Source organism: Botrytis cinerea, chromosome 12, assembly GCF_000143535.2.
Source record: "Botrytis cinerea B05.10 chromosome 12, complete sequence".
Taxonomy (NCBI): Eukaryota; Fungi; Ascomycota; class Leotiomycetes; order Helotiales; family Sclerotiniaceae; genus Botrytis; species Botrytis cinerea.
The window spans coordinates 1,320,085-1,345,916 of NC_037321.1; the positions used below are offsets into that span (position 1 = coordinate 1,320,085).

General features: G+C 45.1%; 5 protein-coding genes across 6 annotated transcripts; 1 reads left to right on the forward strand and 4 right to left on the reverse strand.

Annotated features, from left to right (window-relative positions):
* The first annotated feature begins 649 nt into the window (after nt 1–649).
* Bcdyn1 lies at nt 650–14,268 on the forward strand. The gene is made up of 3 exons (XM_001552165.2): nt 650–1,118; nt 1,171–13,448; nt 13,497–14,268. The coding sequence occupies exons 1-3, from the start codon at nt 821–823 to the stop codon at nt 13,956–13,958; spliced, it is 13,038 nt and encodes a 4,345-aa protein (XP_001552215.2). The 5' UTR covers nt 650–820; the 3' UTR covers nt 13,959–14,268.
* A 547-nt stretch (nt 14,269–14,815) lies between these two features.
* On the reverse strand, nt 14,816–17,152 carry BCIN_12g03920 (hypothetical protein). Its single transcript, XM_024696411.1, has 3 exons — nt 16,614–17,152; nt 16,372–16,557; nt 14,816–16,251 (listed from the first exon to the last, which is right to left on the reverse strand). The coding sequence occupies exons 1-3, from the start codon at nt 16,804–16,806 to the stop codon at nt 15,317–15,319; spliced, it is 1,314 nt and encodes a 437-aa protein (XP_024552219.1). The 5' UTR covers nt 16,807–17,152; the 3' UTR covers nt 14,816–15,316.
* A 618-nt stretch (nt 17,153–17,770) lies between these two features.
* On the reverse strand, nt 17,771–18,766 carry Bchsp10. Its single transcript, XM_001552162.2, has 4 exons — nt 18,690–18,766; nt 18,329–18,556; nt 18,112–18,170; nt 17,771–18,049 (listed from the first exon to the last, which is right to left on the reverse strand). The coding sequence occupies exons 1-4, from the start codon at nt 18,690–18,692 to the stop codon at nt 18,025–18,027; spliced, it is 315 nt and encodes a 104-aa protein (XP_001552212.1). The 5' UTR covers nt 18,693–18,766; the 3' UTR covers nt 17,771–18,024.
* A 514-nt stretch (nt 18,767–19,280) lies between these two features.
* Nucleotides 19,281–23,096, reverse strand: BCIN_12g03940 (hypothetical protein). 2 transcript variants are annotated; one of them, XM_024696412.1, is made up of 5 exons: nt 22,660–23,096; nt 22,265–22,605; nt 21,918–22,171; nt 20,256–21,645; nt 19,281–20,205 (listed from the first exon to the last, which is right to left on the reverse strand). In XM_024696412.1, the coding sequence occupies exons 2-5, from the start codon at nt 22,311–22,313 to the stop codon at nt 19,613–19,615; spliced, it is 2,286 nt and encodes a 761-aa protein (XP_024552220.1). In that variant the 5' UTR covers nt 22,314–22,605; nt 22,660–23,096; the 3' UTR covers nt 19,281–19,612. The 2 variants fall into 2 exon arrangements, with proteins under 2 accessions (XP_024552220.1, XP_001552211.1); XM_001552161.2 differs by having other exon boundaries at nt 22,265–23,096.
* Nucleotides 23,097–24,797: 1,701 nt separating this feature from the next.
* Bcmrpl19 lies at nt 24,798–25,780 on the reverse strand. Its single transcript, XM_001552158.2, has 2 exons — nt 25,554–25,780; nt 24,798–25,436 (listed from the first exon to the last, which is right to left on the reverse strand). Exons 1-2 carry the CDS (start codon nt 25,680–25,682, stop codon nt 25,107–25,109), a joined length of 459 nt encoding a protein of 152 aa, XP_001552208.1. The 5' UTR covers nt 25,683–25,780; the 3' UTR covers nt 24,798–25,106.
* Between the last annotated feature and the right edge of the window lie 52 nt (nt 25,781–25,832).

Here is a 25,832-nt window from a genome sequence, read left to right on the forward strand (position 1 = left end):
CCGTGCAGATCGCCTGTTTTCCATTCCCCGCAGCCAGTGCTCTGTAGTTTGAAAAGTGTAAGATGCTGAGCATGTCATTGTGATGGAGTAAACGTTGCATGTCCTGTGTTGAAATTTTGTGATGCTTTGGAAGGAGATCTAGAGTGTCTCGAATGTGAATGCGGACGTCTGGATATCTGACTGTTTGGAAAGATTTGAACATGCAATTGGACGTGGATATCTAAATCCATTTTGGTCATTTGAATGAATGTGAATGCTTGTATTATAAGATCACACTTCCACCACATGTTCAACCCTCAATGTGTGCTCGATCCATCGTGGAAATGCGATGTGAGTAGTGTACTTTCTGTCTCCTATGTAGAAATGATATCATGCCGTTCCCTTTTTGGAAGTGTGGTAAACTCCACGGGTGTACTTTCTCCGCTGTGATAAGAGGCATCAAAGACTGACTACCTCTACCTGGCTAATTCGGTATCGGCCATGAAACGTCTGCTTTATTCTAGAAGCGGGAGTTGTATTAATAGGAGAGAGCGAAAGAAAGGTCAAGAATTATTGCATGACACTAGACACTAGCGAGCGGGATGATTAGAGGGACAGGGGTTGAAATCGCGGTCGCGACAACAAAATCAATGTAATTAAATACAGCATCGATATTTTGGTTCTACCACCCTACCACCCACTTTCCTACCACCAAAATCAACGAATTCACCCCCTTACAATATATTGTAAATCCTCTATCATACTAAGATCACTTTATGACATAGAAAAATAAAATACACTGGTGATGAACACAACCCTATAAATTACCAACTCAACAGCCATGAGCTTGCTTGACTCCACCGCAAGTCCCTCCGGAAATGGAGCAAACGGGGTCGGAACGAGCACATTTCCTTCGATAGAACCCATGGTACTTGTTGACTTTCTTGCATCTGTTCTTGAGGTCACTCTAGGAGCAACACGACATGACCTTGAACATACTGGCAGTCTTCTTTCCGAAGCCCAATACTCTGATACAGCTCAGCGCTGCACCCGATTTGCATCTGAATCTCAGCAATCTGTAATATACGTACAGAAAGATGCAGTTCCAAGAGAGGAAGGGGATTCCCCAGATGACTCAAGTAAGAGCCTCATCCGTTTGGTTCTGATGAATGTTTGTTAACTGGAGTTCAGGTCCCATTTTGTACAACTATAGTTTGGCTTCCGACATATCCTCCTCTTCTTCGACAACCGGATCTGTCGCTTTTATGAAAGGACCGCAACCTATAGATCCTCTGATACCCATATCTTCTCAAATACAACTTATTAATTTACCTGGCGCAGCATTACCGAATGAAAGCACAAACGGCCAGGCGGGAGCTTCTGTTTTGCATTCATTTGTGCATCTAGCGCTGGCGCCATACTTCGATGCATATACAAAACAACAACTAGCAACGACTGGGGGTCGAGGTAGATCAGATCATGAGGCCAAGAGCGGAGTTTCTATCACAAAAAAGAAGCTAGCAGAGTTGGAGTTGGCTTTGCGACATCTTCAGGAGAATGTTGAGATTCCCGATTTGATACTTCAACTCCATCCAATGGTGCAGCATGCACTTGATGAAGCAGCCGCTCGTAAACGCAAGGCGACAGTGGATTCAATTCCGGAAAGATTGATGCAAGACAGTGCTTTCCTCAACACCCTGCAGTCTTTAGTGAACGGATGGATTAAGTCAATACAAGCTATTACAAAATTGTCGCGGGATCCAACAAGCGGTACTGCATCACAGGAAATTCAGTTTTGGCTCGCTATGGAGTCCACACTCGAAAATATTGGTGCACAACTATCCAGCGATGGAGTAATGCTTACTCTTGAGATATTAAGACACGCGAAACGTTTCCAGGCCACTCTCAGTTTCACATCCGATACTGGGTTGAAGGAGTCGACTGACAAAGTACAGAAGTACAATCAACTTATGCGAGACTTCCCTCTTGATGAATTGCTTTCAGCAACTTCGTTGCAGAAGGTTGGTGATGCACTGGGTCTTATTTTTGGGCACTTGAACAAGAAATTACGCATTTGTCCATACCCTGTTCGACGTGCTTTGCCACTGGTTGAAGCAATTTCTGCAGATCTTGACAATCGACTCCACATCCTACTTCACGGTCGCTCCTTGATGCATTTGGAGTATCGAGATTTCAGAAAGTTGATGTCCGTGGCAGATTCAATTTGGGCCATTTGGGATGACAATCTAAAGGAGTTCACCAACGTTGCCCGAGAAGTCACGCGTCGAAGAAACGAGAAGTTCATGCCCATAAAAATCATTGGAAAGCATGCAGAGCTGCAAGCACGTCTGAAATATGTGAGCACCTTTAGAGATAACCACGAGCAACTACAGCGAACAATTATCAACGTTTTAGCACCCAAGGTTGGTGATGACGTTCCAGAAGGTGGAGCAAATGGAGTTGTTTTAGTTGAAGAGATGGGCGACGTGGACGCTGTCGAAGAAATCAAACAAGCTTGGGCTGCATTGAGCAACATAGATATGCTCGATGTTTCTCCCGAGGGAACGCAATTGTGGATTCAAGCAGAGAGTACTTACAATGAGCGAACATCGCGTGTCGAGAACTCAATTATTGCCCGATTGCGAGATCGATTAGCCACCGCCAAGACAGCAAGTGAGATGTTTCGAGTATTTTCTAAGTTCAATGCTCTATTTGTCCGACCAAAAATCCGTGGAGCTATTACAGAATATCAGACGCAACTTATTGACAACGTGAAACATGATATATCCTCCCTACACGAGCGATTCAAGCAGCAATATGGCCATTCCGAAGCTCATGCAATGGCACAGCTTAGAGATCTGCCTCCCGTTTCGGGAGCGATCATTTGGGCTCGCCAAATTGAGAAACAACTCAATGGATATATGAAGAAAGTTGAAGACGTACTTGGAACCGAATGGGCGCTTCATGCCGAGGGACAGAAGCTTCTCAGTGATAGTAATCTTTTTCGCAATAAGCTGGATACTCGACCAATCTTTGAGGCATGGCTTCATGATGTGCAACGAAAGCATGTTACCATTTCTGGCAGGCTTTTTAACATAAATAAAATCCGTGCAGCAAACAATGCCTTGGAATTGGCCGTCAACTTTGACCATCAAGTTATCGCGCTCTTTAAAGAGACAAGAAACTTACAATGGTTGAATTACCCCGTTCCTCATCAAATCAACAACACATCTAAAGATGCAAAGCGTGTGTATCCCTATGCTGTGAGTCTCATGGAAACCGTTCGGACATTCACCCAAACCAGTCGTCAGATAGCCGAAATGGCCGATGTTCAAATACTTCTAAGCGGTTACCAGAACGAAGTTCAGGCCTTGATTGCTCGTGGAGTTTCTTTGAAATGGGAGTCATTCGTGCACTCATACGATATCCACATCAAACCCACGTATACAAAGGGTTCAATTGAACCTGCCATCGCCAATCGAACCGAGAGCAAACATGTGCAGTTCGTTCGGGAAATCGCTGCCTCAGTTGCCTTATTACAAAGCAAGACGGAAACTCTTTCTTCTATCAATGCGACGATCCAGAAAACATTGGCCGAGCTAGATAAGTGTCCTTACGAAGTAACTGCATTCCAGGCCCGTCTGGAAACGATTCAGATGGCTGTTGATCAATTGAACCTCGAGAACTATGTCAACTTGCCTTATTGGGTTAGAGAAATGAACGACCGTATCAAGGTCACTCTTCTGAGGCGTCTACAACATGCAATCGAAGTCTGGATTGATACTTTCGAAAATGAACGATCCGATGGCGTTAACGACGATAGCCGCAGAAAACACTTCAGTATCTTGACTGAGTCTCCACCTGAGAACAAACCATCCATGAAGCGCCTAGTACACGAGATCTCCATGCGCAACCAAGTTATCTACTTGGACCCGCCTTTGGAATATGCCAGAGCTAGCTGGTTTTCCCAACTACATGAGTGGCTTGGGGTCGTCTGCCACCTTCGTAAGGTCAAGGCTTCTCGTTATGTCATGACCTTGGGAACAACTAATGATCCAGAGGAGCTATTCACGGAACTCCCGCGAGATTGTGCAGATGAACTTCTGAGAGCTTACAAATGCGTTGAAGCAAAACTGCACGAGGTTAGCCTCTACGTTGACAAATGGCTACAGTTTCAATCACTATGGGATCTTCAATCTGATCTTGTGTATGAAACCTTGGGTGAACAACTCTCAAAGTGGCTCCAGCTTTTGCAAGAGATCAGGAAAACTCGCTCCACTTTCGACACAACTGAAGTGAGTCGATCGTTCGGCCATCTTACCATTGACTATGATCAGGTGCAGACAAAGGTCAATGCCAAATATGACCAGTGGCAACATGAGATCTTGATCAAATTTGGAAGCCGTCTCGGAAACCGTGTTCGTGAAGTCTATGCTGAAATTGAAAAAGCACGACGTGATCTTGAAGTACAATCCTTAGAAGCATCATCTACGGCGCAAGCTGTGCAATTTATCACCATCGTACAGACCTGCAAGCGGAGAGTTAAGGCTTGGGGCCCAGAGGTAGAAATTTTCAGGCAAGGACAAACTACACTTGTTAGACAAAGATATCAATTCCCCACGGATTGGCTAGGAGTGGAACAAATCGATTCTGAATGGACTGCTCTCAATGAAATCCTAGCTCGAAAAGCTAAAATCGTGGAAGATCAGACCGACGCGTTACGTGCCAAGATTACTGCGGAGGACAGGGTAGTTGGAGAGAAAATCGCAGAGATCACTATCCAATGGAATGAGGAAAAGCCTGTATCTGGTACTATTGCTCCAGATGTGGCATCTGCAACACTCACTTCATTCGAAAGTCGCATCACAAAATTGCATGAGGAGTCGGAAATGGTTGCTCGCGCCAAAGAGGCTTTGGATCTTCCAGCAACTGCAGATACAGCACTTGTGGCTATTCTAGAAGAGGTCCAGGACTTCAAGTCTGTATGGGCTGCTTTGTCGACCATATGGAAAAGCCTTAATGACCTCCGCGATATGTTGTGGACAAGCGTTCAGCCCCGAAAATTACGATCCGCAATTGATGGTCTCATTAAGATGACCAAGGAAATGCCAAGTCGAATGAGACAATATGCTGCATTTGAGCATATTCAAAATGTTCTTAGACAGTTTCTAAAAGTTAATCCTGTGGTCACAGATTTAAAATCCGAGGCTGTCAGGGACCGCCACTGGAACAAAATCTTTAAAAACTTGAAACCCGGGAAACGCTATTCGCCAATATCAATGACTCTAGGAGAAGTTTGGGATCTAAATCTTGTCTCCACCGAGAAGATTATAAGAGATATTATTGCACAAGCCCAAGGTGAAATGGCCTTGGAAGAGTTCTTGAGGCAGGTTCGGGAAGATTGGTCCAATTACTCACTAGATCTTGTGAATTATCAGAACAAGTGCCGCCTTATTCGTGGTTGGGATGACTTGTTTGCAAAATGCAGTGAAAATCTGAACTCCTTACAGGCAATGAAGCATTCTCCTTATTACAAGGAATTCGAGGAAGAAGCTGCGTCATGGGAAGATAAACTCAACCGCGTACACGTACTTTTTGATGTATGGATTGATGTCCAACGCCAATGGGTTTACCTTGAGGGAGTTTTCACCGGAAATGCAGATATCAAACATCTCCTACCAATTGAGTCATCAAGATTCCAGAACATCAACTCTGAATTCTTCGCGGTAATGAAAAAAGTCTACAAGCAGCCGTTTGTATTAGATGTACTCAACATATCTGGCGTTCAGAAATCATTAGAACGTCTTGCAGAGCTTTTGAACAAGATCCAGAAGGCTCTTGGCGAGTACCTCGAAAGAGAGCGTGTGTCATTTCCAAGATTTTACTTCGTTGGTGATGAGGATCTGCTTGAAATCATCGGTAACAGCAACGATACATTACGCATTGCTAAGCACTTCAAGAAGATGTTTGCCGGCTTATCTGGCCTAATTATGGATGAAGAGCAAGTCATTTCAGGATTCACCTCAAAAGAGGGCGAGGAGGTCAGACTCAAGAAGGAGATAAACTTGATCAAGACTCCAAAGATCAACGACTGGTTAACCTTGCTTGAAAACAGTATGAAGTCAACGCTCGCCGAATTGCTTGCAGAGGCTGTTGAACAGTACGAGGCAATTTTCACTGCGGATGATGTAGACCAAGAAGCACTAAATCAATACATTTCTGCATTCCCTAGTCAAATCGTTGTATTGGGTACGCAGGCTGTTTGGACCTCTTGTGTAGAAAAAGCGCTTGAAAACGAAGGCGCTGATCTGCAAAAGTTATTCGACCAGGAGGTCAAAGTACTTCGCCTTCTTGCAGCCACCGTTCTAGGTGACCTAGACCCAATTCAGAGAAAGCGATGCGAGCACCTCATCACTGAGTGTGTCCACCAACGAGACGTCATTGAAAAGCTCCGTAACCTCAACGCAAGCACGCCTAATCATTATATGTGGCTTCTGCAAATGAGGTATGTGTACAAGCCAGAAGGCGATTTCCTGCAACGCCTGTACATAAAAATGGCAAACGCGAAGCTCAACTATGGTTTCGAGTATTTGGGTGTAGCAGAACGCCTTGTCAGAACACCTTTGACAGATCGATGTTTCCTGACACTCACGCAAGCTCTTTGCCAACGCCTGGGTGGCTCACCTTACGGTCCAGCAGGTACAGGAAAGACCGAGTCCGTGAAAGCTCTGGGTGTTCAGTTAGGTCGTTTCACCCTAGTGTTCTGTTGTGATGACACTTTCGACTTTCAGGCTATGGGGCGTATTTTCCTAGGTCTTTGTCAAGTTGGTGCTTGGGGTTGTTTTGACGAGTTCAATCGACTTGAGGAGCGTATATTATCTGCGGTTTCCCAGCAAGTTCAAAACATCCAACTAGGTCTGAAACAAGGCGCGGAGGATGAGAAGGCACAAATTGAATTAGTTGGCAGACAACTGCACGTGAATGCCAATACCGGCCTTTTCATCACAATGAATCCAGGTTATGCTGGTCGATCAAACTTGCCAGATAATTTGAAGAAATTGTTCCGAAGTGTTGCTATGTCCAAGCCTGACAAAGAGCTTATCGCGGAAGTCATGTTATACTCACAAGGATTCAATCAAGCGAAACAGCTTTCTAAGCAGACTGTGCCATTTTTCGATAGCTGTGCTGCACGACTTTCCAAGCAAGCTCATTATGACTTTGGGTTGCGTGCCTTGAAGAGTGTTCTTGTCAGTTCTGGTGGGCTCAAACGTGCTCGTCTAACAAATTCCGATGGTAACCTCGGGCCTGAAGAGGAGGTAGAACCACAAATTATTGTACAGAGTCTTCGAGAGACAATTGCTCCTAAATTAATCAAGAGCGACGTGGAAATCATGAGAACCATCGAAGCAGAGTCATTCCCCGGCGTTGAATACGTTCCCGCTAGCTTAGACGACCTTCAGAATGCTATCAAGAGCCTTGCGAAAGAGAAGCATTTGGTAGTGAATGATACCTGGATGACTAAAATTCTTCAGCTCTACCAAATTCAAGGCATCCATCATGGTGTGATGATGGTCGGAAATTCTGGTTCTGGAAAGTCGGTGGCCTGGAAGGTCCTCTTACAAGCTTTGCAGCAAGTTGAAGGAGTCGAAGGGGTGTGCCATATCATAGACTCAAAAGTCATGTCGAAGGAAGCTCTCTACGGTAACCTGGATTCAACTACTCGTGAATGGACCGATGGTCTATTTACAAGCATCCTCCGCAAGATTGTGGATAATTTGCGTGGTGAGGAGTCAAAGAGACACTGGATCGTTTTTGATGGTGATGTAGATCCTGAATGGGTTGAGAATTTGAACAGTGTTTTGGATGATAACAAACTGCTCACCCTACCTAATGGTGAACGTCTCAATCTTCCCGGAAACGTCAGAATCATGTTCGAAGTCGAAACTTTGAAGTACGCTACTCTTGCAACTGTAAGTCGATGCGGTATGGTCTGGTTTAGCGAGGACACTGTTACACCCAACATGATGGTTTCCAATTACCTAGAAAAACTGAGGTCAGAGGCGTTCGAGGATTTGGATGAAGATGCCGTTGCAACAGGACAAAGTGCCGCCCAAGCGCTGGAGATTCAATCTCACGTGGCGGACCTTCTTCAAACCTTCCTCACAACGGAAGATTTTATCATTAATGCTTTGGAACGCGCCGAAGGATTCAACCACATCATGGATTACACTATATCTCGCGTTCTCAACACACTTTTCTCGCTTTTGAACAAGGCCGTACGAGACATTATCGAGTATAATTCTCAACATGTTGACTTCCCACTTGACCCAGATCAAATCGAATCTTTTATCGCCAAAAAGCTTCTACTCGCACTTGTTTGGTCTTTGACTGGTGATTGTCCATTAGGAGATCGTAAGAGCTTCGGAGATTGCCTCGCCGGGTTGGCTACATTTGGGAATCCAATACTGGGTGACAACTCTTCTCTCATCGATTTTGATGTGACTCTACCCCAAGCTGAATGGTCTTCGTGGCAAAATCAAGTACCCACTATTGAAGTCAATACGCACTCCATCACACAAACTGATGTGGTTATTCCTACTCTCGATACGGTGCGTCACGAGGATGTCTTATACTCCTGGCTAGCAGAACACAAGCCCCTACTTTTGTGCGGTCCTCCTGGTTCCGGAAAAACCATGACTCTCTTCAGTGCTCTACGTAAGCTTCCTAATATGGAGGTCGTTGGACTCAATTTCTCTAGTGCAACTACTCCGGATTTGTTAATCAAGACGTTTGAGCAATACTGTGAGTACAAGAAAACTGTAAATGGAGTCATGCTCTCACCTACTCAAATTGGTCGCTGGCTTGTCCTTTTCTGCGACGAAATCAACTTGCCCGCCCCAGATAAGTATGGTACGCAGAGAGCCATATCTTTCTTGCGTCAGCTAGTGGAGCAAAACGGATTCTGGCGCACATCAGATAAGACTTGGGTTACACTTGATCGCATTCAGTTTGTAGGTGCTTGTAATCCTCCAACAGATGCTGGCAGAACACCCATGGGAGATCGTTTCTTGCGACACGCACCACTCATCATGGTTGATTACCCAGGAGAACTTTCCCTTCAACAGATCTACGGCACTTTCAATAACGCTGTTCTCAAGATTATTCCCGCTTTGAGAGGATACTCTGAAGCATTGACAAAAGCTATGGTCCGATTTTACACCGAATCACAGCAACGCTTTACTCCTAAGATCCAACCTCATTATGTGTACAGTCCTCGTGAGCTTACCCGTTGGGTTCGCGGCATTTACGAAGCCATACGACCACTTGAGACACTTAGTATTGAAGGTCTGGTCAGAATATGGGCTCACGAGGCCCTGAGATTATTTCAAGACCGTCTCGTGGCTGAAGATGAACGTAAATGGACCGACGATGCTGTCCATCGCATTGCAACTGACTTTTTCCCCACTATCGATGAAGATAAAGCCCTCGGAGGGCCGATTCTATTCTCCAACTGGCTCTCAAAGAACTACGTTCCAGTCGACAGAGAGCAATTGAGAGAGTTTGTCAAGGCGCGTTTGAAGACCTTCTGTGAAGAAGAGGTTGATGTCCCACTTATTCTGTTCAACGATGTTCTGGAGCACGTACTTCGTATTGATCGTGTTTTCAGACAACCACAAGGTCACTTGATTCTTATTGGAGTCAGTGGAAGTGGTAAGACAACGCTGTCTCGATTCGTTGCTTGGATGAATGGTCTCAGAGTCTTCCAAATCAAGGTTCATGGTAAATATTCCGCTGAAGACTTCGATGACGATCTACGTGATGTACTACGTCGATGCGGCTGTAAGGGAGAGAAAATATGTTTCATTATGGACGAATCGAATGTCCTCGACTCTGGTTTCTTGGAAAGAATGAACACCCTGCTGGCAAATGCTGAAGTTCCAGGTCTTTTCGAAGGCGATGAATTCGCGTCGTTGATGACAGCCTGCAAAGAAGGTGCCCAGCGTCAAGGACTTCTACTGGATTCCCAAGAAGAGCTCTACAAATGGTTTACCGGACAAATTGTGAAGAATCTGCACGTTGTCTTCACCATGAACCCTCCTGAAGATGGCTTGTCTTCCAAAGCTGCGACTAGTCCTGCTCTCTTCAATCGTTGCGTACTGAATTGGTTTGGAGACTGGTCTGATCAAGCATTATTCCAAGTAGGCACAGAGCTGACTCAATCTGTTGATCTTGATCGACCAAACTTTACAGCACCAGACAGCATTCCAGTTGCATATCGAGATCTTAGCTTGCCAGCAAACCATAGAGAGACAATAATCAATTCAATGGTGTACATCCATTACTCACTACACCGATTCAATGTTAAATTATTCAAGCAACAAGGCAAGGTAACATTCCTCACACCTAGACACTTCTTGGACTTCGTGGCTCAATACGTCAAACTGTACACGGAGAAACGAGATGACCTCGAGGAGCAGCAAAGACATCTTAATGTCGGTTTGGAAAAGCTCAGAGATACTGTCGATAAAGTACGCGATCTTAGAGTTAGCTTGGCAGACAAGAAAGGTCAATTGGAACGTAAAGATGCAGAAGCCAACGAGAAACTGCAGCGCATGGTAGCGGACCAAAGAGAGGCGGAGCAACGTAAGACGACTTCACTCGAAATTCAAGCTGCTCTGGAAATACAAGAAAAGGAAGTTGCGGAACGTCGTGAGGTTGTACTCAACGATTTGGCTAACGCGGAACCTGCTGTTATCGAAGCTCAAAAGAGTGTTAGCAACATTAAGCGACAACATCTGACTGAAGTTCGTTCCATGGGTAATCCACCCCAGGGTGTGAAGCTTGCTCTGGACTCAGTCTGTACTCTCCTTGGCCATAAGATTGAGAGTTGGAAGACAGTACAGGGTATCATCAGAAAAGATGACTTTATTGCTAGCATTGTCAATTATGACAACGAGAGGCAGATGACAAAGAATCTGCGCGTAAAGATGCGCAATGAGTTTCTTTCAAACGATGACTTCACTTACGAAAAAGTTAACCGTGCCAGTAAAGCTTGTGGACCGCTTGTTCAATGGGTTCAGGCTCAAGTTAACTACTCTGAAATTCTCGATCGTGTCGGACCACTTAGAGAAGAGGTTGGGTTGCTCGAGGAACAAGCTCTACAAACCAAAGCTGAGGCCCAAACCATTGAGAACACTATCAACACATTGGAACAAAGTATTGCAACTTACAAGACAGAATACGCAGCTCTGATCAGTGAAACACAGGCCATCAAGTCTGAGATGTCAAAGGTTCAGTTCAAAGTTGATCGTAGTGTTCGATTGCTTGACAGTCTTTCTTCCGAACGAACGCGCTGGGAAGAGGGAAGCAAGTCGTTTGAGACACAAATCAGCACACTTGTGGGTGACGTCCTTGTTGCTGCTGCTTTCCTTGCATACAGTGGTCTCTATGACCAGCAATACCGAAAGAATATGATGGAAGACTGGTTACATCAACTCCATTTGTCCGGAGTCAATTACAAGCAACATAACCCAGTCACTGAATATCTCTCAAGTGCCGATGAGCGACTTGGATGGCAACAAGACACACTACCAGTGGATGATCTTTGCACCGAAAACGCTATCATATTGAAACGATTCAATAGATATCCACTGATTATTGATCCTTCTGGTCGCGCTACAGAGTTCCTACAAAAGCAAAGCAAGGACAGAAAGCTTACCGTCACCAGTTTCTTGGATGATTCTTTCACTAAACAGCTCGAAAGCTCCCTTCGTTTTGGAAATCCTATTCTTATCCAAGATGCCGAATACCTGGACCCAATTCTTAACCACGTTCTCAACAAAGAGTACCAAAAGACTGGTGGGCGTGTTCTCATCCAGCTTGGAAAGCAAGAAATCGATTTCTCGCCCGCATTCAAGATTTACCTTTCCACCAGAGATCCATCTGCAACATTCGCACCGGACATTTGCAGTCGCACAACATTTGTTAATTTCACAGTCACACAGAGTAGTTTGCAAACACAGTCACTCAATGACGTTCTCAAATCCGAACGACCTGATGTGGACGAGAGACGCTCTAATCTCATCAAGTTACAAGGCGAATTCAAAGTTCACCTCAGGCAGCTCGAGAAGCGCTTGCTGCAAGCCCTGAACGAATCACGTGGCAATATTCTTGATGATGACAACGTCATTGAAACTCTTGAGACTTTGAAGAAGGAAGCTGCAGAAATCTCTGTGAAGATGGGCAACACTGAAGGTGTAATGGCTGAAGTCGATGAGATTACGCTCCAATACAATATCATCGCACGCTCTTGCAGCGCCATTTTCGCCGTTCTTGAACAATTACACTACCTCAATCATTTCTATCAATTCTCTCTACAGTACTTCCTCGACATTTTCCACTCTGTGCTAAAGGGTAACAAGCGACTAGAATCGGAGACAAACCACGATAGGCGTCGGGATATTATCGTTGAAGACTTGTTCGTCACCGCCTACCAGCGTACATCCCTTGGACTACTCCAAAAAGACAAGATTACCTTAGCAATGCTTCTCGCCCAAGCAGCTCCATACAAGATGGACAAGAGTCTTATTGACGTCATTCTAGATGAAACTGTGGTGGGCACTGATTTGTCTACAGATGGTGACATGAAGGATGAAGTCATGGGTAATGCAATTAAACTTCCTGCTTTCAAGGGTAAACTTGAGGGTGTGTCTTCTGAAGCTTGGGATCGTTTCTTATCCGAGGAACTGGCAGAAAACTTCGTTCCTCAAGTCTGGGATGATAATGTTGAAAAGAGAGATCAAGAGCTTATATCCTTGTTGCTTATCAAGCTTTTCCGTCTTGATCGATTTGTTCCTGCCGCTGAGCGATTTGTTACTGCAGTGTTTGGCTCTGGCCTTCTTGACATCACTGAGGACCTAAAGCAAATTGTCGAGCAAGTATCTGCAAGCCGTCCTATTGCGCTTTGCTCAAGCCCTGGGTTCGATGCAAGTTACAAAGTCGAGAACCTCGTGGAACAATCACGAGCCGCGTGTACCAACATTGCTATGGGTTCTAATGAAGGGTTAGCAACCGCTGATAAGGCCATCAGTAATGCAGCTGCCAATGGATCATGGGTCCTTGTCAAGAACGTTCATTTGGCACCAACCTGGCTACAGAGTCTGGAGAAACGCATGGATTCACTCAAACCCCATGCAAACTTTAGATTGTTCTTGTCAATGGAATCTAGCCCTAAAATTCCTGTCAATTTGTTGCGAGCATCCAGGGTGTTGATGTACGAGCAACCAGCGGGTGTCAGAGCCAACATGAAGGATTCCATGACATCACTTTCTACCAGAGGTACAAAGACTCCTGTAGAAAGAACAAGATTGTATCTTCTCTTGTCTTTCTTGCACGCTGTCGTTCAAGAGCGTTTGAGATATGCTCCTAGTCTTGGATGGAAAGGGTTCTGGGAGTTCAACGATAGTGATGTAAGTTTGCCACGCCCAATCTCCTTTGAATATACTAACCTTCTATAGTATGAATGCTCTGCGTATATCATCGATACCTGGGTGGAAACAGTAGCTGCAGGACGATCTAACGTGGCCCCACAAAACCTCCCTTGGGATATGCTTCGCACACTTATCGTGGAGACCTACGGTGGTAAAATTGACGATGAAGGAGACTTCGCCCGTCTCACACAACTTGTCCACTCTTTCATGACTCCAGCCGCCTATGATATCGGTCATAAATTGGTCGAAGGCGCTGCAGGTGATGAATCCGAGACCGGAAACTTAGTCGTACCAAGCGGAACTACAATGAAAGATTTCACAGAATGGGTTAAGAAATTACCCGAGCGTGAACCTCCAACTTATTTGGGTCTACCGGCTAACGCGGAGAAATTGTTGTTGGTGGGACAGGGTCGTAGCATGATTCAGAATCTAGGCAAGATTACTGAGATGTTGGATGAGGGCGAACAAATCATGGCGGAAGCCGCTTGATAGATGTCAAGTTTATTGTGATGGATGAGAAAGAATAGAGGATGTTAGATTTCATTTGTCATAGGATGGTTAATAAGAATATAAGATACATTGAAGGGCTTTGTGAAGAAATTTTCCTTTGTAGATTGTAGATTTTAGCGGAGGTTCTGACATCATATGGTTCTTTATTGCATAGCACAGCGTGGCCTGCACGGTGAAAGATTGAAGGTATATTGGTAATCAAGTGCTTTCGTAGCAAAGCACTTCATCTTATACTCTGATTATGTATGCGTAGAGCACAATTTGATATTTTCCGCACAGCGAAGCTCCAAAGCGCACCATTTGATACAGTAATGTGAAAAGCTGCACAGCACAATACTCACATGTTTGTGTTCACATAATTTCTGGTATATAAGATTTATCGGCGTATCAATTTGTGCTAGAAGTTGCGAATCTGAGATAATTCGAAGTTGCAGAAGTGATATGAGATGAGATGAGATGGGATGGGATGGGATGAGATTCGCTTTGGAGGTTGTTCTTCAGTTTGAAGAAGTAAGGGGATGTTCTGTTTTGAGGGCATTTTCTTTTTCTTGGAGGGATTTGGGGAGGTAGAGAAGTTATAGGCTGGCGACCTCCAATATCAATTCTTATGGTAAGGTAAGTAATGATAATAAACAAGTGGTGGTTACGTATATTTATTTCAATATGGCGTCCGTCTGTTGTGATTATCTGGTAGATAGATATAGCTGTCTGTATGCGTGATCGCTCTTCGAATTATTAGTGTAATTGGTGTTCTGATGGTTGGAAATCGAGTATCGCAAATATGATGAATGTGAATATGAATGTTGATTTGTATGTGTAAGTGAGTATGAGTATCTTGCATAGGTATTATTGTCTCGCGTGTTTTCCTTTTCCTTTTCCTTTTCGGTTTCTTTTTCTTTTTCTTTTTCGGTTTTAATCTTCGGATTTCATATTTCTGCTCTAGGATCTAGCATCTGGGATCTATGGAAGGTATAGACAAATATGTACAGAATGGAAGAATGGAATGTGCTTCATCTTGATCTTGATCTTCGTCGTCGTTGAGGAAGGAGTGTCGAGTCCTGCTCAGTCTATCGTATCCTATCCTCTCCTCTCCTTTCTGTCTTTCGAGTTGCGTCGTCGTGTGTCAGTGAACTCGAACCAAATCGGAATCGAAATGTAAATATCATGAGAAATTCGTCGCAATATCATTCCCTGTTCCCTCCCTCCCCCGATCCTCCCATTTCATAATCCACCCACTACGGTGTTCCCAATTTCCTCAACTCTCCAAGATCATCTCATCTCATCTCCTGCCACATCCTCTTTCCCCCCCCTTTCCAACCCACCCACCCCAACTCAACTCATCCACAAACTCCAAAATTCCCCTGACACCCCACCCCACAATAACTCTCGCTACTCCCACAATACCCCACCTGACTACAACACTCCCCCAACAAACTCCCCTTACACGTCTGCCCATTTCCATCCCCACACTTTCCATCCTCACTCACCCCCAAACTCCCCACACTCACCACCGTCGAACTCGCCGCATACACACCCCCAGTCTGTTCCGCCGCCGGCGCAATCGTCGCCGTCATCGCCATCGTCATCGCCCCCTCCGTCTTAACAATCACAGGCGGTCCCGTAAAACTCCCTCCCTCGCAACCCTTCTGGATCGCCGTACAATGCGCCTCCCACTCCCTACACCCCTTATCCCCCGTCGGCGGCGCACAATCATAACACACGGTCGTCTGATTCCAGCAATCGGAGCTAGCGTCCCAGCACCCAGCTTCAGTAGTATAAGAAGCGACTTCGACGCCCCACCAATTAGCATTCGTGATCGCTGCATCTTGCGGCAGAAGGCCTTCGTTCTGCTGCGCAGTGTAGGCTGAGAATTTCGCAGCCTTGCTACCGGTGGTGTTGGAGATGCTGGAGATGCCGGGTTGGTAGGGCGCGGGACCTGCCATGGTGTAGGGTGTCGGTGGGGGATTCCAGATGTTGTAGAGGACGGATGGGGAGTGGATGTTGACGTAGCCGGGTATGTTCACTGTATCTTTCGGGATGGCGGTTTCGGCGGAATCGAGATAGATTTGTGCACAGCCGGTGTAGAATTGAGGGTTTGGAGGATTTTTATCCGCTTGATGGAGAGCGAGAAGTTCGGGCCGGGCGAGGTAATACCCTCCTGCTAGATCGCTGGGGATGTTGATGGAGAGGTAGCCATTGTTTTGGATCAGCTTCTCGGTGCACCATTTCTGTGTACTGTTATCGTAACCCTCGTCCCAGATTTTGAACCAGCCTATAGACAAAGTTAGTTGTACTGAGAAGCACAAACAAAAAGACACCTAGTTAAGCAAAACCGAACTTTCCACCTTCCAGAACTCCAGAAATCCAAACAAACAAAAGCAAAATCACCTACCAGACCCCACCGCCGTATCATTAATAGCCGAAGCCACACGCTTCATATACACCGCGCAAGGGCCCTTATGATTCGGATCGATAGCACCCTGCTGAGACGCATCCGCATACTCTCGAAACAAGAAGCTCAATTTAGCCGTCTGATTAACCGCGCAGACACGCTCGACTCCCCGCGTCCCATTAAATCCTATGCTCGTCATCAGCACACTTCCCTACATCTCAACCGAGAAGAAGAGAACTCACCACACGCCATCGAATCACTATCCAAATCGTTGATGGGAAATGTAGCCGTGCTAGGATCCGAGGGCATGCGCACACAAGTTCCATCGCCCTGCGATACATCGTTTACAAAAAGTGTCGTGAAGACCGTGTGGGCAGCTGCCAGCTGAGAAGAGTAACATGCCACCAGGGCGAGTGTGAAAAGAGATAGATTCATTTTTCCTCGAAAGATAAATCTCTGGAGGAAAATGTGTAAACAGCTTTCGAATTTGTACCGATGCTTTTTGGTAGTACGTATGTGAGAAGAAGTAGACAAACAATCGCAAAGCAGAAGATTCTTGTCTAAAGAATCAAAAGAGTGTGTTGGGGTGTGCTGTGAATGAAAAGAAAACAGAATCGTGATGATTCGAAAAGTACCGGCTAATAAGGAAAAGAAGGATTCGGTGTGCTATTGTACAGAAACAACAGTCGTTTATATTGTTATTGTTTCCATATGGAAAGCCTCTCGTTGATGGATTCGAATCTCCTATTCACTTCAACGGTTTAACCATTCATTCACGATCAGTAGATTATCAATGATTAAGAACCCGTACTTTGTGACACAAGCATGTAAGAATTTACTTTTTGTTTATTCTTGTGTTTCGATTCAGAGACAGACCAAACTACTGGTATGCTAAAAAGGAAATGCATCAACCACATCATCTACACCATGCATATCAATCCTATAACCCACCAAAAGACCCGTGGAACAATCTGGAGATGAAGTAGTAGGGTCAAAGGCGCAGCTGGAGGAGTATTTATTGCATGTATGACAGCATCATTCATTGGATCTCCGTTTTCCTCGAGAAATTGAGCAGGGCGGTAAAACATTTTCGGTTGGTTTCAGAAAACGGCCCCTTTCCTTGGCTCGAGAAACAAACGCCAATTACCCATATATCACTTACCTAACGGTTCAAGTGCCCAAAATTTACACCTGCAGTTTTACAGCCGCAATAAATTGCCATGCACCTTTTGCATGTCCACCAGGGGCCTCCTCTGCCCTATCGCTCACTACTCATTGCAGATTGCATCAAAAGGAACCATCATACGGGAATCATCCTCTAACACAAGCACGACATAGCTTTCAATGCCTGCGAATAAATGTCCGATGCAAACACAATCCCTTGGATTGCCATCAAAATTGTACCCCGAACGAACCACTTTGATATTTGAAGAGAAGAGATTCATTTAAATTCATGCACGGAAATCCACCGGCGGAGGTCAAGGTATACACAAAAATCTTCGTCCCCTTGAGCCCCTTAGTATTAGGCCAGTTCATCGACATGTTTTTTTCCAACATCCTTTCTACTTGATATCTTTTTTTTCTTTGCCCGCGACGCTCGATTTAATACATTTATGGTACACCCTCCATCAACTCGTCATATCGTGAAAGCATTTATTCGTTAATTTTTGCAAGGATACTGTAGCTAATGTCAGTAACATGTTCCAAGGCAGGAGAATGCGCAGAAGACATTGCACTTACTCATGGTCTCTGAACAAGGAGTATTCATCTTCTCCAACCTTAACTGGCGATCCTCCGTACTACTCCTAGTCAGCGCAGCTCAAATATCCATATGTTCCACAACTTCCGAAACACTCGTTCTTGATCCATGCTGCAGCCATCCATCTTATCTGCAAGCCCCAAGCAAACAAACGCCTCCAGGCCCCTGCTTCATCTACCACACACTCATCAAGCTTACCTGAGGAATCAAAACTTTGTCGCCAGCTTGCACACTACAGCTAACTCTCTTTCCATCCTTGTCCAAACCTCCTGGCCCAACAGCCAAAACTCTGGCCTCGTTGAGCTCCTTGACACTGGATTCTGGAAGGAAGATACCGCTGGCGGTTTTGGTCTCAGCCTTGATTCTCTGGACCAAGACACGGTCGAGGAGAGGGGCGAGGGATTTGATGGACTTGAGGGCGGTAGACTGCAATATCAATGTTCATTAGCAAGTAAAATATAGAGGAAAAGCTAAAATGCTCTGTAGGCTTTCATAAGGATTGAAGCCGCCCCGAACTATGAAGTTCCAAGGGCGCAAGTAAATTGAAAGGCTCACTCACCATTTTGAGGGTATTTAAAGTTTGTGTAGAAAGTAATTTGAAGAAAGTTGTTTGGAGTAATATCAAAGAATTGAAGCTCGGAGGACTGGGTGTGGAGAAAAATAATTTGTACCTCTCGGGTTTCTCGAATCTTCTTTAACCGAACATCGGCCATTGATCAAGACACCCGGTCACATGACAGTATACATTTCTCCAAAGATACACAGCAGTGAACCCTTTACAGAAATTTGCAAAACTCATCAAATGATAACCATTGAGGGAATGAAGAATGTTTTGGAGCTTCTAAACTTGACCAGTAGTCGAATTGTCGAATCTTGACTGACACGCTATCTTTAAAAGCCCCGCATACTCCGGATCAACGAACAAGAAGACAGACAAATATTAATGAAGGTCGTGGAGGAAATCGGAGTAGAGGATGCGTCAATTGGAGGGGAAAAAGAGTTACGCCAGAGGGATGGGAGTGGGTGGTGATATCTTTATGAAAGAATAAGTGAGAATTGATGTCATTAATGGATTGTCACTTGAGCAGCCGGATTCTATCTATCATTGATTCTCGTTTGGACTGTTCACATAAGCAAATAACAAGGAAACTGCAATCGTTATATCAAGAATTATATATAGCTATGCTTTAATTAAAAACAGTCGTTAATATCATAAGGACTCGACAAAATTCCTATCTAAAACGACCCCGAGGTATGTATCTAGTAATGATTCCAAAAGAATATAAAACCTCCAACACTCCTATGGATATACAATCTACTGCGATTCCTCTACTATCTAAAAATGAGCTTTATGCACTGCACTTTGAATCAGTGCTATCAATATGAACCAATCACCCTATGTAAACCAACCCACCCAAAACGCCCCCTAATCCCAAGCCTGACTATGCAAATCGAGAATCATCCAAGGCTACGTAAAATTCGTTATTTCGAGGAAGGAGGTGGTGTTGGTGGCTCAAGAGTATGTGTGTGGCCTGGAGCTGATATAGGTTTGCCATCTGAGTCTTGGCGGCATATCACTGTATCTCTTACCCAAGGGTTGTCCAGTATCTGTCCCATCGTAGCTCTCTTCTTTGGATCCAGCTTCAACATCAATCCGATAATCTCTCTACTCTCTCTGGGTAGGAGACGAAGTAATCTATCTGGTCCTTTGATCACTTCTGGCTTTGGTGGCTCAGGAGGCTTCTTTGATTCAATAGAATTAATCAAGGTGAGCATATCAACATCAGAGCCGCAGCCGTTAGGGCCGTTTTGGCCGTTTTTCGAATGAGAAGATTTGGTATCCGACTCCTTTGTGGTTGGTGTGACTGTTCCATTATGATGTTCTGGTCTTGGTGATGGAGGAGAGGCAAATAATTTGAAGGAATTATCTGTCATTCTAGGCATTTTCCATGGGAATCGACGTAAAGACATGCAACAGAAGATGATTGCAAGGGACCAGATATCAGCTGGCTGTGGGTCATATCTCTTCTCGTCATACACCTCTGGGGCGAGATAAGGATCGGAGCCAACAATACCTACAACAAGAATGTTAGCATAATTTTGTAAAGAAGTTCAAGTAACGTACCACTGGATAGCGTGATACCTCCTTCAAAGGGATACAAGAACACGCTAGCACTGCCAAAATCGATAATCTTCATGATACCATATTGGTTGACCACCACGTTATCAAGTTTCAGATCTCGATGGGCTAGGCCCATACTATGCAAGTATGTGACACCACTCAAAATCTGGAGAAATGAGCAGGTAACCTCTTCTTTCGACATTTTGCCAGTCATGACAACGGCAAATAGATCGTAAGGTGCATATTCCATAACCTCGTACCATTTTCCTTTCTCCTGCACAATATCCAATGTTTCAATAATGTTACCATGATGTAGAGTTGATCCTATACAGAATTCGGCAGTCACTTTCTTCGTGTATTCCTTTTCTGATTCATATGAATGCCTGGCGCGAAACTCCTTTACGGCGAACGTTTTACCATCACTGCTTCGCTTCATGAGACGTACGGAGCCTCCAGCTCCAGCTCCAAGAACCTTTCCAAACTTGCCATATTTCGAAGTTAGCCCGTGATCATCACCAAATGGAAGCTGCTGTCCCTTGCCAGATGGCGATGATTTGTTTATTGAAGAACCGGATTTAGTTGATGGTGTTGGAGAACCAGCACGCTTGGCTTTGTGTTGACCAATTTTCAAGAATCGTTTGAGCTCTGACATGGAACCATGAGTTTTGTGTATTGTTGATGTACTATCATCGTGGACACCTGATAAATGATTTTTATGTCCGAACAATCCAGTGTGTCGTTTCTCGACGCCTTGTGCTGGTGTCTTTCCGTCTGCGGCACTTCTGGAGGATCTAGGCAAGCTAGTTGTGGATGAGCTTGGAGATTGTCGGTTCTTTGCGCCTACCGCGCCGAATCTGAACCTTGACTCGATAGCCTCGGCATTCTTGGGCTGCGGGACTCTTCTAGATGCTGCGTAAGGATCATCTATATCACCGGCTGGTGTAAAAGGTCTGCTGTAGGCCGAGGGAGTAGCAGAACGGGTGGGACTAGGTTCTCGAGATGCAGGAACAGAGGTGTCGTTTGCAGTTGGACCAATCGAAAAAGTATGATGTGGTTTTGATCGAACTGATTCGTTCGAATTGCTATTAGGGCTAGTCATTATTTGCCCAGATGATCCAGGTCGAGAGGCATCAGCGTTTGTAGTTGAGGGTGAGGTTCTAGGTGGTGAAATCTGAGGTGTCATAGCTGCCGGATCTCCCTCCGCAGCCACTTTCTGGACAGGAACCCCCTTTGCTGCTTCGGTCGGAGCATCTCTCGATCGTGTTGCAGCAGGGGTTATGGGTGGAGAATGCATGGATGACGTTCGAGGACTTTGATGGGGGGAGGGTCGACTCGAAGAACTGTGTGTGTTATATCGGCTAGCTTCTCGCGAATTCTCTTCGGTTGAGGGTATCTACAATTCAATGAGTTAGTAGGATAGCAAAAGACTTAAAAAAAGAAACAGAGTCAAAATTATGAACAATAGCAATATGCGCTATTGTGGGCCATATAATGCGTATTCCTTGCAAAGCAAATTGTGGTTCTTAATGCATAGGGTCTACTAAATCTAGCCCGCAGTTCTGCCAAATGTTGGCTTTGTTGCAGTTTGACACTTCAAGCTGAAATATAAACCTACACTGGCAGAGCCCTCGAAAATGTAGAATGTTGCAAATAGGAATGACGTACTCTCGAAGCTGGTAGAGACACAGGCTCGAATGCAAATTGGCTCATGCGACGTTCTTGTAGATGAGTTCCTTGAAGTGATTTCGATAGCTGATCTAAATCTACCTGCTCCTTATTTGACATGTTCTGCACAGCCGTGCTATGATCCAGACCAGCGAAGCTTGCATCCGGTGCTATCTGCTCGTTGACCGCGGCGAACCGGACTTGTGGGGAACCTTCAGTAGAGGATTTGCCGTTCAATTTGAAAGGTGCAGAGCCTGCTTGGCCATTGTTAGCCTTCTTTTCTCAAAGCATGTTGACAAGATGTCGTGATTGGGTCAACAACAGCAGCAGTAAGCGCAGAAACTCACCAAGCGGGGCGGCCTGAGTAGACGACGATGGTGCTTGAGGTTCAGCCATAGTGAGAGTGATGGGGGGGTATAGGATGTTGGAGCAATTGCACTATGGTCGAGGATAGCCCTCCGGAGCCTTCACGAAAGTCGGGGCAGGTTGTAAGTGTGAAGGTTGATTCTGAAAGGAGAATTTGGAGGTTTGATGGTGGGGCTTTCGGAGCGTTTCTCTTGAGTCAAAAGCGGATACAACACAGTAAGAGAGCAAACTAAACGGAATAAGAAGCCGAGATGATAAGTTTTGCACCAATCGATGAATGATCAACCATCGGATTGGATATCCAGCAAAGAGAAGATAGAAACTGCAAACGAGGTGAGTAATTAATCGTGCAAAGTAGGGTACAGTATGCAAGTACAGTATGCAATTTTGGCTGTTTTTGCAAAATGAAGTATTTGAAGATTCTTTGCTCGAATCTTCTCTAGTTGATTCGATTAGATCATGTACAACCAAGAAATTTATGTACCCGTCGCAAACAGCATGGACAAATGGACAAGAACTGGGAGCGGAGGTAGTAGAAACACCAAGGCCGGATCTTTGAGGATTTTCAATGGGTGGTGGGTTGGTAGACTGGGAGTAGGCAAAAGTCAAAGTGCAAGTCAAACTTTGAGTGGAGGAAGGATTTTGGATGGTGGATGGTGGATGTTGGGTGGGTGGAACAAGAATAATGATGACGGGTTGCCGGTTAATAGTTGAACCTTGAATGCAAGAGGCCAAGAGACCCTAGATCACAAGCAATGTCTAGACTGGAATTGGCAAGGTAATACTCGATGCTTGATGAAGGAGGAAAGGACCAATGCAGTAGCACGAGCGAAACGAAGATGTGTACTGCTTTGTCGCTATTCTGCAATCGGGAGTCGGGAAAAGCAAGAGTGATATGATAGGGCGGATGTGCACCGGCTGTAATCGTTATGAGAAGATGACGGTATGATGTATAATGTGCGATATACTTCGCGTATGATGTAAGCCGGATGATAATTTACGTTGGACTACTGATCGAGTTGCCATATACAACGAACGATACAACGGGCCAAGATACGACACAAACGTGGATGCGATGGATGGAGAAATTGCACCGCTGATTTCGAGATCGTTCATCAAAAGGATATTGCGAAGAAATGAGAAAACCCTCAATGGATAGACTCGTGCCGAGCCCAGGGTTGAAGATAATTTCCATTGACTCGCATTCATTTGGACTACCATTGCCTGCTAATATCGTAATATGAAAAACAAGTCTTTGGCTTCTTGTCTACATCCGGTCAGGTTAGGCCATCACCGCTTGGAACAGGAAAACTCTTTACGAGGTCTACTACGGGTTCGCCTTTGGATTTTCAACACATCACATGCGATTGATGCAAGAAAGAAAATTGATGTTTTTTTTTCCGCGTACATCGTAGATAGATAGACACCTAGGCATTCTTCGTCCTCAGCAAATCATACAAGTTGACATTATCATTATCTAGGTCTCGACCGCCATCCTTCCGTTTCGAGGTAGGCATTATGGAGAGCGGTGGATCGAAATTTCACCAGAGGCAGGATAAAAATAAATAGATGGAGAAAATTGAAAGCTAGCCCAACCTAGAGCTGGATATTCACAGGCCATCCACAGAGGAGAGGCACGCACGAAGACGGCCGTCCTTCAGTCAGTACATGTGGCTGACTGGCGATGCTGTGTTTCGAATCCGCCTTGTAAACTTTGATGAGAAAGGGGGCAACCTATCAATAAGTACGGGCATGCCATCTTTACTCCTTACACTGGTTACAGCAAACTCATTACAACAAACTCATTACAGCAAATAAGGCATATGTCTCGATGTAATTGGAACCAGCAATTCTCCTACAATGGAGAAATTGGCCCCGTCTCGAGTCGCTCAAATCAGAAGACTCAAATTAATACCAGGCATCTCTAATTGCTTAATTCGCCAAAGTCTTCGTCTTGCACAGCAGCTCAGCAGGTACAAGATTATGCATGTCGGGCCTGTAGACTCATCGCGGCGCCTGCTTGCTTGTACAACATTCGCATCGTATTTTGTCCCGGCACATCCGACACGGAGCATCGTTGATGAGTGGATCGTTGCACATTTCTTGGGGGGCGATTTGGTTTGTAGATCTTCCTGCTTTATGGACACTAATGGCTGCATTGGTCGAAGATAGCTGGGTTCGCTGGGATTCGCTTCTTCTAGGTTTCTTCTAGAACTCCACTGTCAAAGCCAAGCCTAAGTGATACCGAATTTTACCGAGGACAACCCCTGAAGGCCCGATTTCGCTGCTGGGGTTGCGCAAAAGGTTCCAGAAGGATTGGAGGAGGTGACGACACGTGATCCAATTAGCTCGAGGCAATCCGGAGTTCGTCTCGGATTTCCAATGAGAGACATCCGTTCCGTGAAGAGACATCGTAGGAAGCATGACCTCCCGTGCCTATCTACTTCAGTATTTACTCTCGCGGGGCGCCCAATAATCAAGTATCTTGAAGCGCAGTTTTAATTCAGGGCAAAATGAAACAAATGTGCCAAGTGTGCATGGCTTTGGAAAGGTTTGTATTGATTCATGATTCCATTTCTGAGCGTTCTACTGGACGGACACCCATAGATCGGATCCATCGATCCTGTTCACGAAATGCTCATGTCCTAGTCGAAACATTCTCGAAGTTAAACAGTCATGAAATCGTCTATCTTACACCATGTAATCTCAGGTTTCCCTCTGAGAGTAGTGTACATATGAATCCCAACGCCGCCGCAATGATACCACACATGTAAATTGACTCGGCTTTTGCGAATCAGCCTGATCGACAACCCCTCACCCCCTTCATGCGACAACTTTAACCCCAATGGTTTTCGCTTGCGCAATTACTGATTTGCAAAGCCCCTCCAAAGATAAACCCGATAGGCGCAATTCCGATTGTTTTATTTTGGCAATCTCGTAGATGTGCTTCAAACTGACAGTACCCACAACCGTTGTCGAATCTGGTGCTCCCTTCAGCTTTCCCTTTTTCGCTTCAACACCCGCAGCACTGAGAAGTAGCCATGATGTTGATGGTGTGCGTAGTTCGAAATGAAATGATCGATCTGGTCGTACGGTAACTCTCGCAGGAATTGGGGTTCCTGCATTCATATGGGCAGTTCTCGCGTTGAATTCCTAGCGAAACAATTAGACTAACTGACCGATTGAGAATGACAAATGTGTATTTTTGAGACAAGTGAACTCGAAGAAGCGCCAAAGTTCAAGAACTGCGCAACTTGGGGATATGCGTACCTTGCAAAAATCCATTGACTTCACACCTTTACTACCCAATGCAGGACCGACAGGAGGACTAGGGCTGGCTTGTCCTGCTCCGACTATGAGCTTCACAATCACATCTGAAGCTGCGCGTGCTTTCGACATCGTGATTGAAGTGCTGGCGAGGAAAATGTCCTGGTAATGAAGCTATCTCGAGGTCAATTTGACAAATTAAAATTTTAGGCCGCGTCTGTCGCCTTGTCGATAAGGTTCTGCAAATGACATGGGGTTTTTTGGTCAAGGATCTTTTCAGCC